Source organism: Scomber japonicus, chromosome 11 (assembly GCF_027409825.1).
Source record: "Scomber japonicus isolate fScoJap1 chromosome 11, fScoJap1.pri, whole genome shotgun sequence".
In the NCBI taxonomy this organism is placed as follows: Eukaryota; Metazoa; Chordata; class Actinopteri; order Scombriformes; family Scombridae; genus Scomber; species Scomber japonicus.
The window spans coordinates 16,541,006-16,559,808 of record NC_070588.1 but is presented as its reverse complement, the minus strand read 5'-3'; the positions used below and the strand labels follow the sequence as shown (position 1 = coordinate 16,559,808).

Sequence of the window (18,803 nt, the reverse complement as noted above, 5' to 3'; positions counted from 1 at the left end):
TCATTAAACATTTTAGAATCTATAAAAATGTAAAATATATTTCATCTCAAAAGTGTAATTACTGGACACAAGAGTCTTCACTGTAAGTTGTCAGTGTGTGTACTGGAGGCTTTAAGTTTCCCCATCACACTTGTGTTAATAGTTGTGATGCCACAAATCATGGTACCCGCCTTTTAAAATGGATTTTTAATGAGCACAGAGAAACTTTCTCTACAGAACTGTTAAAACAGCCTTTATAGTGTCAAACAAACTCTGCAGAAACATCTTTCTGTACAGTGAAGCCCAAACATCCACCTGAAAACGAAAAACACATTTTGAGAGGAGGAGGACTTTAATTGTGTTTTTTGACATTTATTACCAGATAAAATGGCTTGGCAAGACGCTTTCTGTGACGACGGTGACAATGACGATTTATGTCACATGCAGTCAGGACCGAAGACTGATGCCAGACATTGACCATTAGATGGCGACATCACATCTTAAATTGTGTGGTGAATGACGATGACAGTCAAAGTAGTACTGTAGTATTAGAGGCTGATTAGACAGGAAAGTCATAAGCAACAACTTTTAAAGTGTATTTTATTAATTCAATCTATTTCATCACTGTTGAAGTAGCCTACTTCTTTTTTAGACAGAGATATCACATTTTATCTGGATTTCTGCTTTCTTTGTCTTATGTGACAGTAAATTTAATGTGGCTTATTATGGGGGAGGAGGTTGGTTTAATTGTTGGTTGCAGCACTATTAAGTATATTTTGCCGTGTGTCTGTAATTATAAACCTTCTGGCATAAAGTTTGAAAAAGATGTGTATGCATTTTTAGAATAAACAAACCTATCATATAAAAAATAACAAATTCATACATGTTCAAGCTCGTTGTCTGCTCATACATCATATTCAGTGTTTGAGGAGTAAGTTACATCATTTAATTATAAAATAAATGTAACTTCAATCCGTTACAATTACTACAAAAAACAGTGTAATTAAATTACAGTTACTTATGAAAATGTTGAAGATTGCAAAGGGGGCTATATCTGAAGTCAGACCTTTAAAATTTTGTTCAGAAGAGTTTTTTCCTCCTAATATTGAATATATTATATATTGCTGAATACATATATTGCTGTTTTTAATTATTTGAAAACACTATTTTTTTATATTTTGTAAATAAATCATGACGTGGGCTTATATGGCACTACAGTACCAATTAATCCCATGCCAAACATTTGACTTTTTTCACAAAAAACATTTATTTTATATTACAAAATCTACATGAACTAATGAATACATTTTCAAATGAGAGATAAATCTTGCTTTTAAAGAAATGATCTAACTGAATGAGAAGAAAATGAGAAAAGTCATCAAAAAGTCATCAGATGATAAGTAATTGAAATAGTTACATTACTTATTACATTTTTATTAAGATAACTAGTAATCTGTAAACTATTACATTTCCAAAGTAACCTTTCCAAGCCCTGATCATACACTTATTTGCCAATTTATTACACGTAGGTATATATAATAAATCCTACCAACTTCAAAGATGTTGGTTGAACTTTATGTTGATTTTAGATTTTAGGCCAGTAACCACTATGAACTGATTTTTTTAAAAATGTACAGCACAAGGTCAGTTTTACACATATAGGCCTACTGATTACTACATCAAACAGTAGGTGGCATAGTTTACCAAGCAGTCCACACAAAACCGTGCAAAACAGTTGCCACATCATTTCCCTTCCAGCTCACTGTTTTACACAAACTGATTATCGATCACATTCATTTTGTCTGGAATAACATTACTGAAAGGTGACACCTCACTTGACAGGTATATTAGGCTACTGTGGCATTAGGAAGATAATATAACAGCAGCTGATATGTAAAACGTTCTCAATAAACAAAACAAAAAATAATCCACCTTGGTTACATGTCAGTTCATATGAGAACAAATATGTGCAAGGGGGAGTACAAACTGTTTACCCCGGTCACAGCGTGGTACAGCCGGCATAATGGACTGTACTGCATGACATTTCAATGCACCAATCACTTGCGGAGGAGCTGATTGAGTCTACTTCCCTACACTGGAATAGCTGAGGGGAAACGGACGCACGGCGATCCAGCAGCGCGGATATCTCATCACCAGCCCAGTGTGCTCGGTCAGATCGCCACAGTGAGAAAGCTCCGGGATACAGCGGGCCATCGATTCGTCTTTTTCGACCCGGTCACAGTGTCTGCAGCAGGGAGATGGCCGGTATTTTGGCGTGGTTTTGGAACGAGAGGTTCTGGCTCCCCCATAATGTAACCTGGGCTGACTTAAAAAACACAGATGAGGCAACGTTCCCGCAAGCCGAGGATCTCTATCTGGCGTGTCCTTTAGCTTTCTGCATCTTTATGATACGTCTGGTTTTCGAAAGGTGGGTTTAAAAAGCACATGTCCGGGTGACTGTGGTACGGTTTTGTTATATCGATGAAATGAGTTTGCCGCTGGGGAAATGATGCAGCACACCGAGCTGTCCGTGTTTGTCAGTCTGTTACCTAAACAATGGCATCTTATTTGGTTAGCCCACACATCACCACGGTTGATCATCCTTGTGTCTGCAGGCCTGCAGCATTACGCGTTGTCTGCATTTGATGCATGTGTACCCTGCACACACACACATAGTACAGCCTAAGTTACCATACATCCCCATCCAGTTACTGTCCTCGCAACCCAAAACCAACATTTCTGTAAAGCACCATGCTGAGAGCAGGCTCGTCTTTACTACTCTGTTTCACTCTGCAGCTCCAGCTTTGATATGGTGCATCATCTTGTGTCGTTATAATGTTACAATCATTAATATACAGTAAGGCACAGAGCCATAATGGTCACAGCAAGGCTTTTCATGCATATGTGGGTCAGGAGTCTCTTGAGGGAGTAGTGAGGCCTTCACTCATGTTCAGTATGTTATGGGAATTAAAAGTGAAGGTCATGTGAGCACCAGCATGCAACAGCCCTGATGTTTGACCTATAAATGTTGTGTCCAGGAGATACTTTACTATATGATTCATTTATCTAATTTGTTTATTTATGTATTTTTTTTACTTGAGTAGCCATTTGTCTATTACAGCATCACAGCTTGTCAGGAAAGTAAGATTCAAGTGTTGTTGGTTTTTTTTGGGGGGGGGTTTACAAAATATCAGAAATGAGCAGATTGTAAATGTGTGTAAAGTGGTTCATAATGCCAAATGACTTGACTCAAAAAGACTATCTTCTCACTGTTGTCTCATTCCCAATTCTTCTTTTAATATCCAAGATGACCTGTGGAGGACCTTCTGTGGTCCAAACGTTAAAAGAAAAACTGGGAACAAGACATCAATGTGCTGTGTGTGTGTGTTTTTTTATGTCTTTGTGTGGATAATTGTTATAAACATGCATGTGCCTCTTGATGACTGAGTGCCACGTGTGTCTATCCCTCAATATAAACAATCCTTCTATAATCCCTCTATCATGTTAAATTGCAGGTTTATCGCAAGACCATGTGCCATGGGCTTGAAGATCCAAGCCAACGGGCCACAAAAAGCACAGCCCAACGCTATTCTGGAGAAGGTTTTCACTGCTATAACCAAGGTGGTGCAAGTGTTATATCATTATTGTTGATGTTGTGTTTCATCTCAAATTATTTGTACTGCATCTAACATAAGGAGTATCTTTCTTGTCTTCCCAGCACCCAGATGAAAAGAGGTTGGAGGGCTTGTCCAAGCAGCTCGACTGGGATGTGCGAACCATCCAGCGCTGGTTCCGACAGCGGCGTAACCAGGAGAAACCCAGCACCCTCGCCCGATTCTGTGAAAGCATGTAGGTCCAATTACAAGCCATTTTCTCTACAGTGTTCATGAAAGTTGCACAAACTCTAAACGTGCTTAACATGTGTAAACTTTAAATGTCATATCATCTGGTGTTGTTGTCATGGTAACACACTGCATTACCACTCATCAATAACACAGCCGTGACAGTAGTAAATGCAGGCATGACGTTCAGTGTGATAGATTACTGAATTCAAACAAGTCTGATGTTTTTGCAAATTCATTTTCATACTGCATGGAAATGAAGGGAAAGTCTGTGGCTGTAAACTCTAAAACATCCATAGGCAGGAATATGAAAATAATTTGGACTGCAACTAACCAATTAATATGCTGAGTTCTTTCTTATTTAATTTAGTATTTACTTTCAAAGTATAAAATAATGTCCATCATAATCCTTCAGAGCTAAAAGATGGCTTCTTTAAATTGATTGCTTAGTCTGACCAAAAGTCTAAAATCTGAAAATATTCAATAAAACAGAGAAGAGCAGCAAATTTGAGAAACTTGAACCAGCGAATGTTTTGCTTGAAAAATGTATAATGCAGTTAATTGATCATTTTTCTACCGACTGATCAATCAACAAAACATTTCAGCTCTAGTGACTTTTCATAAATGGGCTAAACTAAGCTGAAATGTTGTTACAGTCCTTTCACAAACAAAATTCTGGCGGCTCAGTTTTGGTTCAGTGTTACTGAATCTTACATGGCTTATAAAGATTTCAACATGAGTGCTGGTACTGCTGTGGGATAATAATCAGATGCGTCCCAGTGCGAAACAACAAACCCACTCAGGCTGTAACAGAGAACTGGCTAATCTGCAGTGGAGCATTTGCCATCAGGGAGATTGTAGTTACTTAGCAGTGTGATGTTAAAGGCCAACGAGCGAGTGTGGCTGTCAGAGCAGAGTCATGTCTGACACCACCAGAGCCAATCTGGCAGTTTGAGACACAGGGAACCTCACATCTTCTGAACCGCCCTGAGGCTGCTGTTCACTCAGGAGAACACTGCTGGCTGATTAGGCCACTGGACTCCTATTACAACCTCAGGGAGGGATCTGAAAAAGTAAACCTGTATTTTTACACACATAAAGAGACTGGATTTCTGCTCTGTTGGAACATGTGTGAGGTTTTTGAACATGTTTAGCTGACGCTCATTATGTATTTAGCAACAACTGCGCAAAAGCTGCTATCCATATATAGCAGAATTGACTGCAGATGACATTGGGCTTTGCAATAGTTTGGCCAGGTTGTCAGTCTCAGTTGCTTACAGTGCAATTCTCCAAACGTGGCTGGCTACAGTCCTTCCGGCAGAGATTCTGGTCTAATTGGGCCCTCATGCACAGCTGTTGCAGACTGATAGTGTTCTTTGTCTCACAGTTGTCAGTATGGCTGATCTGTTGTCTGTTCTTTTCATTATTCAGAGAGTTGAATGTAGCAGACACATGTGGTCTGGAAATAATGAAGACTCTGCATAGAGTTTGTTTATCAGCTGTTGTTACTGCCTCTCTTTATCCTAGAGATGGCTGAATAGATTTGTTTTAACTAGGGCTGCAACTAATGATTATTACTTATTATTACTATTATATTTTATATAATCGACCATTATATTTTTCCAGTGTCAAAGGTGACAACTTTAGATGTTAAATTAGATTTATATATTATATTACATATAGATGCTCTGTCAACCGTAAAGTAAGAAAAGCATTAAATAATCATAATTGAGACATTTTTCATTTGTCATTTTTTCTTAAAAAATTACTAAGGCAATAAGTCGACTATTATAGTACTCGCTGACACATTTTCTGAGTCAATACAATAAAATGAAGCTACTATAACCTGTGTTTTGTTTGTTTTTTAAGAAAACAACATCTTTTCTAAAATGTCCAAGAAACAGGTGCCTTTTTACTGAAAGTCACTTATACTTATTGCAAGAAACAATTGAAACGGAAACTAATGAAAATTGACAGGATGCAAGTGGTAACATTTCCCCACACAAGTAAGTGAATACAAGTTAAGTGAGTCAGTGTTGACTTATCAGAATATCCCTCCTCAGTCAGGACAGGCTGCGGGAGGAGCATGCTTTCGTGTCCTCAATATAACCCTAGTTGTCTGATCTCATCTTCCTCCATCCTTCCTCTCCTCTGCTTTCACACTGAGTACAAAGAAATGATCACAACCAAAATAGCACAATATTTTTATCTGTGTTTAAAATCGTACTTCCTTTGACATGATATCGCAAGTATTAATAGGTAAGCATGTATGTTTTTGAGGTGGGTGGTTATTGCATTAATCTCTTAAGAAGAGCTCTTATGCACACAGTCCCAAAAATGACGTGGCCAAAACAAAAAGTTGACTATTCTTGAAACCTTTTAATTACATTTGTGACTAAAAAGTTGTTGTTTTGGTATGCTCTCATATTTGTCTCATAATTGTCTTCATACTTGTCTGTTGTTGCTGTGATATCTGGATTTTAGTAGTTTAGCTTTGTGTTCTCAAACAATGTGTAGTATAGTTTGTCAAGGTGAAGTTAGTATTCATCCCAAATGAGGAAACATGGCCCCGTCCCAACCACTTCTGATGGCTGCTGCTCAACTGACAGATGATACTGTTAATTACACCTGAGCTACAGTTTTATATCTAAACACTTATTACTGTATTTAACCTCTACATGATAAAGTAGCAACTAGGATCTCCATTACTGCTCTTCCTATAACCAACATGTAGGTGCAGATGGATACTTACAGGACAGTTGAGAGATGAGTTTTCAGATATTCATGAGAGGACAGACACAGCCCTGTTTTTACATCCCTAAATTAATTAAGTCAAGCCCAGTAATCAAACCAAATTAGGCAAATTCACAAATGGGAAAGGGACCGCCATTACTATCTGAATAGTAACAGAGGTGTCACTGCTGATTTAACAGCAAGGGTGCAATTTATCACAACTGAATTTTGATCAAAGTGGGAGCTTCGTGACCAATTGTTATGTTGAACCACCTGAATGCAAACAGTTGTAGCCAGCTGGTGCTCAGGCTGCCCACCTGGGGAAGTGACTGAATTAAGTGAACCAGCTAGATATGTTTTCATTATTTTATACCAAAGCTGGGTGTTACCTGTAGAATAAATCCAGCTTCATTACAGAGTTGTTTTTTTTAAAATGACCAGTGGATCTGTTTCAGTTTTAAACCCATAGTCTCATTAGTTCTCTTGAATGATTCATCAATGTGTGATCAGGCTAATATAAAAAGATGACGGTTCTCTACAGTATGTATCATGACACATTACATAAGCCTGCTCTTATTAGGCCGTATAAACCACAGTTTTTAAGTTGTGTATAGGGCAAATCTATCACAACACGTGACTCTGATTCTATTAACCACAATTACTATCCAACACTAATTAATTAAGGTGTGTTGGCAGGCTGCTGCTACATTGTGTGCTGCAAATAAACAGTGGCTCTAAGATACTTAAACATACACAACATTTTTTTAAGCCAATCATTATCAACACTGCGTTTGAAAAATAACTCGTAATGACAAAAAACATCAGTGGCTGACTTCAGAAACAAACAAATCTATTCACAGGGAGCAGGCGTGAGTCATTGTGATTGTTCATATATAGCAGCAATTCAACAGCTCTTGAAAAAGACTCTTGCAGGCTTGATGAACCAGTTGCCATGCAACAGTCTTTACTGTGTGTCCACCAGGTAGACAGTTAATTTTGTTTTACAATACTGTTGATCCAGCACAAAAAAGCAGTTAATGATAGTTTCCACAGGCCACGTGTTAACATGGCGATCATCTCTATTGTATTTATTAAAGTGTAATAATTGAATATCTGGAACAAACACTGTGGTAAAAATACAAGCACTGAAAAACTGATACGTGTTTACCCTGTTCTCTCTTTGAGTGTTGATGTCATGCTGTGTTTCGAGGCTGTGGCTGTCAAAATGTTTTTCATTTGAGGTCAATTGGAATGACAACACGGCACAACCTTTAATGTATGCAAAACCTCGTCTCACATGACAGCCTGTGCAGCTTTTGCCACAGCCATGCGACTCGTCGGTACTGTAGATGTTTTGTTTCAGAGATCCTTTTTTTTCTGTTTCACTTCATCAGAGATACAGTTTATATAGTATATATAGGCCCCACTGAGAGAAACGGTTTAGTTGCACTGGTTCAAAAATTGTGAAATGCTGTGACAATAACACACAGCAGGGGGTCTCTAATTTGAGTGCTGCCAGTTAAATTTGCTTAGCTTCCCAGAAGAAAGATGCAGGATTTTGTCTGATGCAACTTCCAGCGGTGTTTAGGTTTGCTAGTTAGCTAGTTTTAAATCTTGTCTCCCAGTTGCTGACTGTTATGTATTCGCTATACATGCACATCTCCCTGCTCAGCAAAGCTTTGATCACTGGAGTATTTTCTGCCTGTAAGCCTACACTTCATGATCACTTTCCCTACCATTGTACTGCTGTGGTTACTGTAGATAATGAGCAGGGTTATGAAAAGCACAGAGCATGCTGGGTTTAGGACTGGACAGTGTGAGTGCCTTGTCTTTCCCTCCGGACTTCACTACTGTAGAGTCAGTGATGTCCTATTTTCATTGACTTGCTGTTGATTGCTGACTTTATTCATTCATTTCTGCTTACACTTAGTCACACAGTGAGCCATAGTCTGCTGCACTTACATATAAAACTATATCATAGTATGAAAGTTATATTAACTTCCATGTTTCATCGTTATGTTTATATTTCAGAATATTACTATTATATTATTATTAATATTAATATTACTTATATAATTATTTTTCTAGTAATTCTTCTTCTGAATGAAACACTTTGCTTCTCTCCCTAATCTATAAATGTCTTTGTGAATCAAAAGTTGTAGCATAAAGAAACAACAAAGTTAAGATAGGTGTGAAGGCGTCAAGTTTAAATTAACTCAGGTTGAAGACTATTATTATGTATCAATCATTTCTTATTCTGCAACTCTCATTTTTGATGTTATACTGATTATATTTTTTGTCTTTTTTCTTTTAGGTGGAGATTTACATTTTATCTATACATTTTTACCTACGGAGTGCGTTTTCTAAAAAAGGTAAGTTTTGCTCACAGCCAAATTAGCCCCATACTCCCTTTATAATTATTAAAGTTAGTTTAAGTCAATGAGGTTTGAATTAATTTTCTACAGCACACATGGAGGTACATGGGCAGCATGCAAACGTTGTGGGTACTGAATAGGTTGGTGCCACCACATGAGACTGGCAAGTAAAACAGATGTTCTTGGGTCAGGGACATTTTGCAGAGGAAATTTGTAATCATGCATAATGATGAAAGTGTTACTAATAAAGGTTCTTTCAAGGAGAGAGGGGGCAGCTGCAAAATAAAACACTCCCAGTATGCTAAATAATGCTGCACATTAAATATGCAGTCAATTCTTTTCATAGTATGTGGTACAGTACGTCATTCTTTTGATCATGAACGTCCACAGGAAGTCAGTGTTTATATGTGCTATTAATTGTTTCCTTTGTTTGATGGGCCAGTTCACTTGCATGACACAAAATAAATGTACTCATTCATTTTACTGCCTGTTTGGAAAATGATGACAATTGAAATGACTGTTGTTGCCTGTTGCCAGCTATTATAAATCTAACATACTTTACAATTATTCTGTTACTGGTCTGTGGCTGAAATGGCTGAGTTGTTTTTATATGATTACAGTGATTCAAGATTCAATACTTTGTACAGGTTATACAACTTATTGTAAAATACCAGCTGCAGCACTTACATACATTTCTGGGACTAGTTTATCCACTGTTTGAGTTAGTATTTGCCTGCTAACCTGTACAACAAATAATGGCAACTCTACTTTCATCATATTAAGGATTTCTTTTTATATGTGAAGGACTTTTCTCCTTTCAAACGCTGCACAAATGCTCTCATGGGTTGTGGAAATCCATATAAATGCACTGTGTATAGTTCAGGAGATCTAGGAGATTAGAGTTCTCCCACTTTACAAAGCTGTAAACTTGAGCAGCCCATGAGGTTACAGAAGAGTGACTGGCATTAATCAGCCACACTTCTATGCATAAATGTAATTCATCCATATAGTCATGAAAATACATAAATTAATGAATCATTGTGATAGAAGCAGAGCGTGAAAAATCTCTCAAAGAAGTTGCATGACAAAGCACTTTGTGAAAATGGTTAATTCCCTGGCAGTCTCAAGTCTCTGTGAGATTTATTAATAAAGCAGGTCTGGAGAGCTTAGTAGACGTAAACTCAGTCACGGTGCCAGGTCACTGTTTGCTTATTTCACAAACTTTCACAGCTATAATTTCTGTTTCATCCTGACATACAGAGGAACTTAATATGAGGATAACTGGTTTTAAATATGCAGTACATCTGTAGACCAGCTTCCCTTTGTGGCAAAACATGCACCGTAACAAACTCTGTTGTAACGCCCACTCAGTGTTTCATAAACCATTTTTATCCAGAATCCACCAGGGGAAGTATATATTTTTCTGTGGACGCATGGATGTCCATGTGTTAGATCTTCAATAACAAAGAAAGACTAAACTGTAACCGCAGTGTGAGAACAGCGTAAAACACTACACTAATACTGCAGTGGATGCTCTGTTTAAGTTTGAATAACAGGCTTTAGTGTAATATCTTTGTTTGGTTTGGTTGATTAAATGACAGATTTATAAGATATTTATAAAACACATGAGACTTTGTCAGGGACAGAATGATAAAGTCTTGGGCTTATTTCCATTGTTGTCCCTCATGTTTTCACAGTTAATTGAATTACAGTCCTGTCTTTACCTCAGTCACTCAGTCACAGTTTTATGATTGTTTGAAAGTATAATGTAGTTTATCTTTGTTTCATATAGGTTAAAAAGTATTGAATTTAAGCACCGGTTTTCATTCTCTGCAGACTCCATGGCTGTGGAACACTAAAGAGTGCTGGTACAACTATCCTTATCAGGTAAAAGTTTCTACAATTCATTTTTATAGGGCAATATGATTTGTATTACCAAAAAATGTAACATCTGAAATATTTATTTTAACCTTGTTGCTTTGTGTGTTCATGCAGCCACTGACTGTGGACACCCATTATTATTATATACTGGAGCTGTCTTTCTACCTATCCTTACTCTTTTCCCAATTCACAGACATCAGGAGGAAGGTAAGAATAACTAAAAGTCACACCAGCACATTAATCATGCATCTCTAATAGCATGGATCATTTGATGTCTGTTTAAAAGGTTCACTGTAATCCAAAAAGTGACACTTTTTATTTAAAAAAAATTGTGTTGAATCTGGAAAATTAGGCTCTGTTTATGCAATTGTAAGCAGCGCTATCACAGAAAAGACATTATTATCTTTATTTGACTGTCCATTTCTTTTCTAACTGTCACTGTGACTCTGTAGAGTTCAGTCTATTTGCTTGTGAACATTCTCTTTCCGCCTCAGTGTACTCTCATTGATGTGTGAAATAACAAAACGTAGCCAGGGTGAAAAGGATTAATATTTTTATGAAACATTCAGAAATTGGATTTGCTGTCAAACATAAAAACTTTTCCTGGTTGTAGAGTTTGTTTTTGTTTCATTAAAAGTTCTTGTGTAATCCCTTCAGCAAATTACTGCACAAATGATACAGTTTTCTTCACATAACATAAGTGCACTTCCTAATAAAATACTACAAATACCAATAAAAAAATCCTGATAGTTATATAAACAATCATTTATATATTTTCCCAGTGGGAATATTAATAGGTAAATTGATGACTGACCTTACTGACCTGACTGACTTATGTATAAATCCAGGTTGCAGGCAGAAGAAGCCCAGTCACCATTACTGTTATGGCACCTCACTTGTAAACCCTCATATAACACTGTCATTTATTTACACTGTTTCACTGGTTGGATGTTTTTGCCACAAAATGTGTCTCGACAGTCCAGTAAAAACAGTTCTATATTGAAAACATAGTTCAAATCAACCACATTTTTCAGTGACGATAAACACTAGTCCAGTGTTTACAGACAACTCTGTGCTGTTAGATGTGCTGTTATCAGCTGCTGAGACTTTTGAAAAACAGGAAATGTGCATCACAAGCTTCTGCTCCATACCAATACATTTTACTTTCATGTTTCGATTGCATTCTGATCAACCAGGTATTGCTTAAGAAGTAGCAATCTGGCTACATGGGCTAATGGAGAGCCACTATTCCTGTGATATCTTGCTAGCTTGGTACTATTGTAGCCAAAATTCTACTTATCCAGTTTTGTTTTGTTTTTTTTCATTTTTATGCTGAGTTGAATTAGCTAAGGTACTCCACACAGCACTTTCACAGACTGTGGAGATCAGAAAGAAGCTATATGTTCATGTTATGTTTTCACAAAGCCTGCATCCCAGTCAATTTAAGGCTAGTGTTTAGAGACTGAATAACTTCCATATTCAGACAGACTACCTTCATCTGTCGGTGGGGGCGACTGGCAACCATACACATTATGCACTTTGTACTGTAAATGAGATTTGAAAGGTCAAACTTGGTTAGCAATTGTGAGAACTGAAATTCGGTTTTAGTTCGTACAAACATTCTCAACATGCACCGACCAACTTCAACCCACTTTCATCTTCTCTTTGTTGGTTATGAAAAATGGCCGCACTTTTGGTTCGTTCAGTATCAATTTGCATGCCTTCCAGCCATGATCTTATTCCTGTCTTCAGTCCATCTTCACTCACTGCACTCACAGCAGCCCTGATGCCACGCTGTGTATGCCTTCACTCTGTCACCTCTTTGTTGACTGTTGGCATGTTGTCTGTTTTTGTTTCTCCTTTCAGTTTTTTCATGCACAGTACTACACTGAGGAGGTCCTCTGCATCCCCTGCCAATTCCAGTATGTTCTCCCCGCACACTCTCGCCTTGCTTTCATTCTGTATCTTGCATCATTGCTCTTCCTTCTCATCCTCCTTCTCATTCTCTTGCCATTTTGGATTGGTTCTGGTTGCTTTGAGCAGGCACATTTCAGTAGCTAAAGGTTTGCTAAATGACTGCTTCCCAATGCCACCTGTCTGAATCCTTAGACTCCTGGAGCTCCCTTCAAGGCTATCTCAAACTTAACGGCTAGTGGCTCATACCAAGACGGGACAAAACTAAACATTCATATGTTTTCACTAAGCATTTAAGCTACAATAGTGATTTTTGTAGATCATGTTGAGGTGATACTTTCTGCATAATTTTGATTTCCAATGGGTCAGTGGAGGAACAGAGCTATTGCTCAGTTTCAGATTGTGATGGAGTGTAACTAAGTACATTTAATCAAATATTGTACTTAACATTTGAGGCACTTCGCCTGAGTTACTAATACTCCATTACAATTCAAATAAATAAATATTGTGAATTTGACTGTATTTATCTTACAGCTTGCTAGTTACAAATGATACTCACTCATTTTTGCATCCGTATTAATAATCTAAACATTAATTGCAGTTTAACAGTCACATGGGCCATTTTTTGCATTTAGTGCTTAATGATTTTTAAATTCCATTTTATGTTTTTGCATACTTTTACTCACATATCATTTTCAATGCAGCATTGTGATATTGCTCTTTTTATCTGAGTAAAGAATGTAAATAATTCTCCGACCACTGCTCTCATACTTATTCTGAGATCACTATATTGCAGTTTGATGAATTGATAGCATCAGTTTAGGAGTAAACTTAAACCAACACATTCATTAAATGAATACACAGAGCCTTATTTCAACAGCACAATTGCAACAGCACAACAACACTTGTAATATGTTGATTGTGTAAGTGGTGATTAATCATTTTCCTGTCAAAACCTTTTATGTCTTTTCAATAGTTGTTCCAATCAAAGTGTCAAGCGACAAAACTGACTCTGCAAAACATAGGTTTAATTTTGAGGGGCAGTGATACATACAATAAGGATAAAGTACATTTCAATGTCATGAAAACACAAAGATTTGTAGTGCTGCTTGTGTCAGTCATAAAAAGGGTCCATTGTGTTGCACAATTGTCAGAAATAAGGGTCATGTCATTTTTAGAATATATAATTTTCATAAATTGTTATGCATTACTGCAAACACACAAATCTATTGCGTGTGCACACACAGTAGCCATGTCCCTCTCACTTGATCACTTTATCACTTGGCTGCTCTGGGTTTATGATGCATGCGTGACTCAAACAACTGTGAGGCAACTTTGAAAGAACTTTCTGTAATTGTGAGACTTTGTCTTGGCGACTGTGTCCCCAGGATTTCCTGATCATGTTCCTGCACCACGTGGCAACAATCTCCCTCATCACCTTTTCTTATGTGAACAACATGGCACGAGTGGGAACTCTGGTCATGTGTCTCCATGATGCAGCCGACGTGCTGATAGAGGTGAGGATGGGTGACTGAATTAAATGCTGTAGATGGACAGATAGAAAAATAGAGACAAAGATGTTTAGGTGTGTGTGTGGAGTGATTGGAGTTTAGATGCTGTGCTATCCATCTTCATCTAAACTTCAATACAGCTCTTCTAATATGAAGATTAAGTCAGTGGTTCATCCAACTAGAGTGGATTGTAGCAATGTTTTTGTGATTATTAATGCTGGAAACAAGAGCTTCTTAATTATTTTATTGTCAGAAACATTTCAAGCTGTGATTTATTTGATTTTTTTGTTTGTTTGTTTTTTAGGCTGCCAAGATGGCCAACTATGCCAAATGTCAGATACTTTGTAACCTCCTGTTTGCAATGTTTGCAATGCTCTTCATAAGTTCCAGGCTGGGAGTTTACCCTGTCTGGTAAGTGTCAAGTTCCTGTGTACCATAGCATCTTTCTGACACCGTACCTTACTGACATAGTCTGTCATTTGCATACTGTACAACACTCACAAACAGGCAGGCAGAGACATCAAAGACCTGCACAGCATATGCCAGATTTTGATCTACATATTTTGGTCGACCATCACTGCAAATGCATGTCGGAGTCATGAAGATTTGCACAACAGGTTTCAGTTCAGATACATATCTGTGAATTTTGTTGCTAAGTAATAGTTACTATGGATACAACTGCCTTAAACCTCTCAAAGAAAGCCAAACAAATCAACAAATGAAAAGCAGATCATTATGGCTACCACTTTATCATTGAAAACAGTGTCGAGAGTTTCACCTGATTAAAACATCAAAGGGTTCTTTTCTCATCAGGGTCTTTTGTCATTTTGTGGTCTTGTGTTTTTTTACATTCAGCTTGTAGCCAATCCATCCTGATTACTGCGGCAGAGAATCTAGGTGTTTTAAATATTTTAATTTGTTTCTTGTGGCCTTGCTTTACCTAGACATTAAAAAGTCTAATTAGATTGTGAATGCCAATTATAAAAGGCCATTCTGATATAACAACAAATCAATTTTAGTCACTGAAGGTGTGTACATCAGTCATCCCACAGTCATCAGCATCAGTGTTATCATGCCTTTCACAAGTGAAGGGAAATATGATTTAGTTTTCAAGTCAGGCAGCTCAAGTTGTGAGCATTTGCTTGAGATACAATCCATTCTTGGCCAGCACAGAAATGTTACTTCAGGCATCTAGACAAGAGGATGCTTATTAGATAATAAGGGCTGCAGGTGGCAATCACACGTGGCATTTTGAAGACAGTAATTTAAGAAATACAGAGGCGTTTTGATTAATCTAACATTTGAAGACAGTTTTTAAAAAGGTGTTAACAAGCTCCCTTCAGTACTGTCCCTTTGTTTCCATGCTGTAATATGTGCAATACATTTTAGTCAGCCTCCACCACACCATAAAGTTGTCATTGCTATAAAGCTGTTGCCATGGCTTCAATGTCTGGAGGATGATTCACAGATAGCCATTTACAGGAGTTGGCCCCAAGGATAAATTTAACACAGATCCTTAAAATGTCGTATGTCATGTAAAGCTGGGAAGATACAAAGCTTTTTCTAATCCTTTAGCAATTTTGATTACATTGAGATTTACTGTTCCACACATAAAGACGCACATCTCTTTGTGCACACACACACAGGTGCTCCATGAAAGACAAAGAGCTGGAGCAGAGCATTTCTTTTCTTCTGTTTAGCTTTGTGTCCCTGCTCCTCAGGACATGCAATCATTCCCCCACAAAGAGAAAGTGATTTTAATACATTTGTGCTATGTTTTTCTAATGGAACATGTCAAGTTTTAATTGTCTTCCTCTCTCTCTGTTGCTATGGTAGGATATTAAATACCACCTTGTTCGAGAGTTGGGAGATTGTAGGGCCCTACCCATCCTGGTGGGTCTTCAACCTGCTTCTGATCTTGCTGCAGCTTCTTCACTCTTTCTGGTCCTACCTCATAGTGAAGACAGCGTGCCGAGCCATCTCCAAAGGAAAAGTGAGTCACTTCAACTTTCAAGTTAAATGTGTAATCCTTCCATTCATACCTGTTATTTCATATGGTGTTGTGCTACCACTATCTTTATAATTATTGTGTAAAAGCCACTTCTGACTCTCCTTTTATGTTCTTCATGCTTTCTTGCAACGCTCAAGGTTGGAAAATGGAATCCTTTACATGTAAGTAACCTTAAACAGGAAGAGTAATTAATTTTGGTTTGATTTTTACATACATTATATTGTTGACAGTCAAACCATCCTACCCTAAGCAATGCATTATTTTAGCCATACTATAGGACAGCAATATCTGTATGTCACTTGGTCAGTTAGTTGGTCAGTTCAGACAGAAATATCTCAATATTCAGATTCAAATTCAATTTTTAATCATATACAGTACCAGTCAAAAGTTTGGACAAACATTCTGATTCAAGGGAATGGGGGGATGCCTCCAAACTTTTTTCTGGTTCTTCATCTCAACAACTTTTAGATGGATTGCCATGAAATTAGGTACAGATATCCATGGTGCCCAGAGCATGAACTGTAATATCTTTGGTGATCCCTTGACTTTTCATCATCTGGTCTAATTTTCAATGTGTCTGATACTTTGATCTTGGACCAAATGTCTGCAAGACAAATCACAGTCCCATCAGCTTCAGCTGTACTTTCTATTCAGTGCTAATTAGCGAATGTTAGCATGCTAGAAGATGGTGAACACAGTAAACATTAAACCCCCTCAGCATCAGCATGTTAGCATACTGTTGTCAACATTTGGGTCAAAACCTGACAGAACCACCAAATATCTAATTCCTACATTGTCATTTGTTTCCTTTTTACTGATATTTCTGCAATTAAGTTTCTGCAATTTTTTTCAGACCTGAGTAATACCTGCAGTGTCTTTCTCAGGCTGTAGATACAACCTCCACTAATCAGAGTAGTCTCTGTGTAACCTGAGAAGTGAAGCCCAGGGCAAAGAAAGTCATAATGACTTGTTACTGCATGTGAAGCTTAATTACTAAGAGTGCAGGATAGTAATTATGACATAGTTGAGCAAATTAAAAGGACTAATTCAATTTTTTTTCCAATATTTTTACATTATTCGCAATAGTTTTCATAATCAATTGATAATAATTCACTTGTCTACTGTGAATGTTTGGCATTATCCTGCTTATCTTTGCTTCACATCACTGAATATCTTTGGGTTTTGCACTGTTGGTCACATAAAACTGGGTTCTGGGATGTTGCTACGCGCATTTTTCGTTATTTTCTGACATTTACAAACTAGACAATTAATACAGATTCATCAATAACAAAAATGATCATTATTTGCAGCTGTGGTGTTCAGGGGTCTCCATATTTCATGTCTGCAGATAGATTTTATGGTTTATTGCTTGTTGCTTGATATTTATTGGGAGGACGAGTCGCTGTTTGACATGTGAAAGCCCATTTGTTACACCGTCATGCATGGCTGCCACAGATAATGACACAGATAAGGATTTTAGTGAGACAAATGTCATCTCTAACCTTCCTTTTTTTCTGCAGGTGTCTAAAGATGACCGCAGTGACATTGAGTCCAGCTCTGATGAGGATGACAGTCCCCCACCAAATCAGAAGCACCACAGCAGCAGCACCACCAACGGGACCAACAAAACTCATGGGACCAATGGTTACCTGACAGGAGCCCCTTATCCAGACGAACACTGACTAAGCTGATGTCATAACACTGGAGCTACAGACACCATCCATCAGTCTGTGTGTATGTGTGTGTGCGTGTGTGAGTGTGTGCTCGCGTGCGTGTGTATTTGAGTGTATGGTGGAGACATGAACAACATCGCCTGTCTGGTACTTTAAGTTCTTGATAGGTTTATGTGAATGCGGTTTTGTTGTCAATTTGATTCTTTGCTAATTTCCTCAAGCGATTTATTCTCCTCATCTATATACTTGCATCAGACTGCACTCAGTGAAATATCAAAGCACTCCTATCAGTACAACCCACTCTCTGTTTAGCAGATGAATGAAAGCATTCCACTTTATGGTGTAAGCATGCTACTTTAATATACACTAGTCTGGCATACTGGGGATGTGTTTTTTTTTCTTATGTTTCTGTCTTTCTATGTTATTTATTTTTTCATGAATGTTTGCAGATGGTAGTTCTACATCTGTTCTACAAGATGAAATGATGTTGAACGACAAACAACACAGCTGTTTTTCACACCACACATCACAACGAGTATTAGCAAAATGCTGAAGACCTGGGTTTACTTTTAATGCTACACCCCCAAAGATATGCCAAAATGATGATGAAAGAGTTTGTCTTCACTCACAAATGAAAATTGTAATGCGTGAAGTTTACTCACATTTTAAAATACAATGCATTCTCCACTCGAGCTGTATATGAGATGTCAATAACAGTATTACATGTGTGCATCAGATATGGCTAGATGCTGTATTCCCTATTGACGCATTTTGTTAAGTATTCTGGTACCTTTCTGGTAAGCATTTCATCAAAGGCCATTTGCCCTCTTACAAGGCAGACATGAATTGTTTGAATTATTCAATAAAAAAAACATGAAGATTGC

At 37.6% G+C, this 18,803-nt stretch overlaps 1 protein-coding gene across 2 annotated transcripts; it reads left to right on the top strand.

Moving 5' to 3' along the window:
* Positions 1-1,808: 1,808 nt before the first annotated feature.
* Positions 1,809-18,752, top strand: cers6 (ceramide synthase 6). 2 transcript variants are annotated; one of them, XM_053328595.1, is made up of 11 exons: positions 1,809-2,407; positions 3,495-3,600; positions 3,698-3,828; positions 8,869-8,926; positions 10,766-10,816; positions 10,925-11,017; positions 14,113-14,241; positions 14,540-14,646; positions 16,072-16,228; positions 16,384-16,407; positions 17,767-18,752. In XM_053328595.1, exons 1-11 carry the CDS (start codon positions 2,238-2,240, stop codon positions 17,926-17,928), a joined length of 1,188 nt encoding a protein of 395 aa, XP_053184570.1. In that variant the 5' UTR covers positions 1,809-2,237; the 3' UTR covers positions 17,929-18,752. The 2 variants fall into 2 exon arrangements, with proteins under 2 accessions (XP_053184570.1, XP_053184571.1); XM_053328596.1 differs by lacking the exon at positions 16,384-16,407.
* Positions 18,753-18,803: the final 51 nt, after the last annotated feature.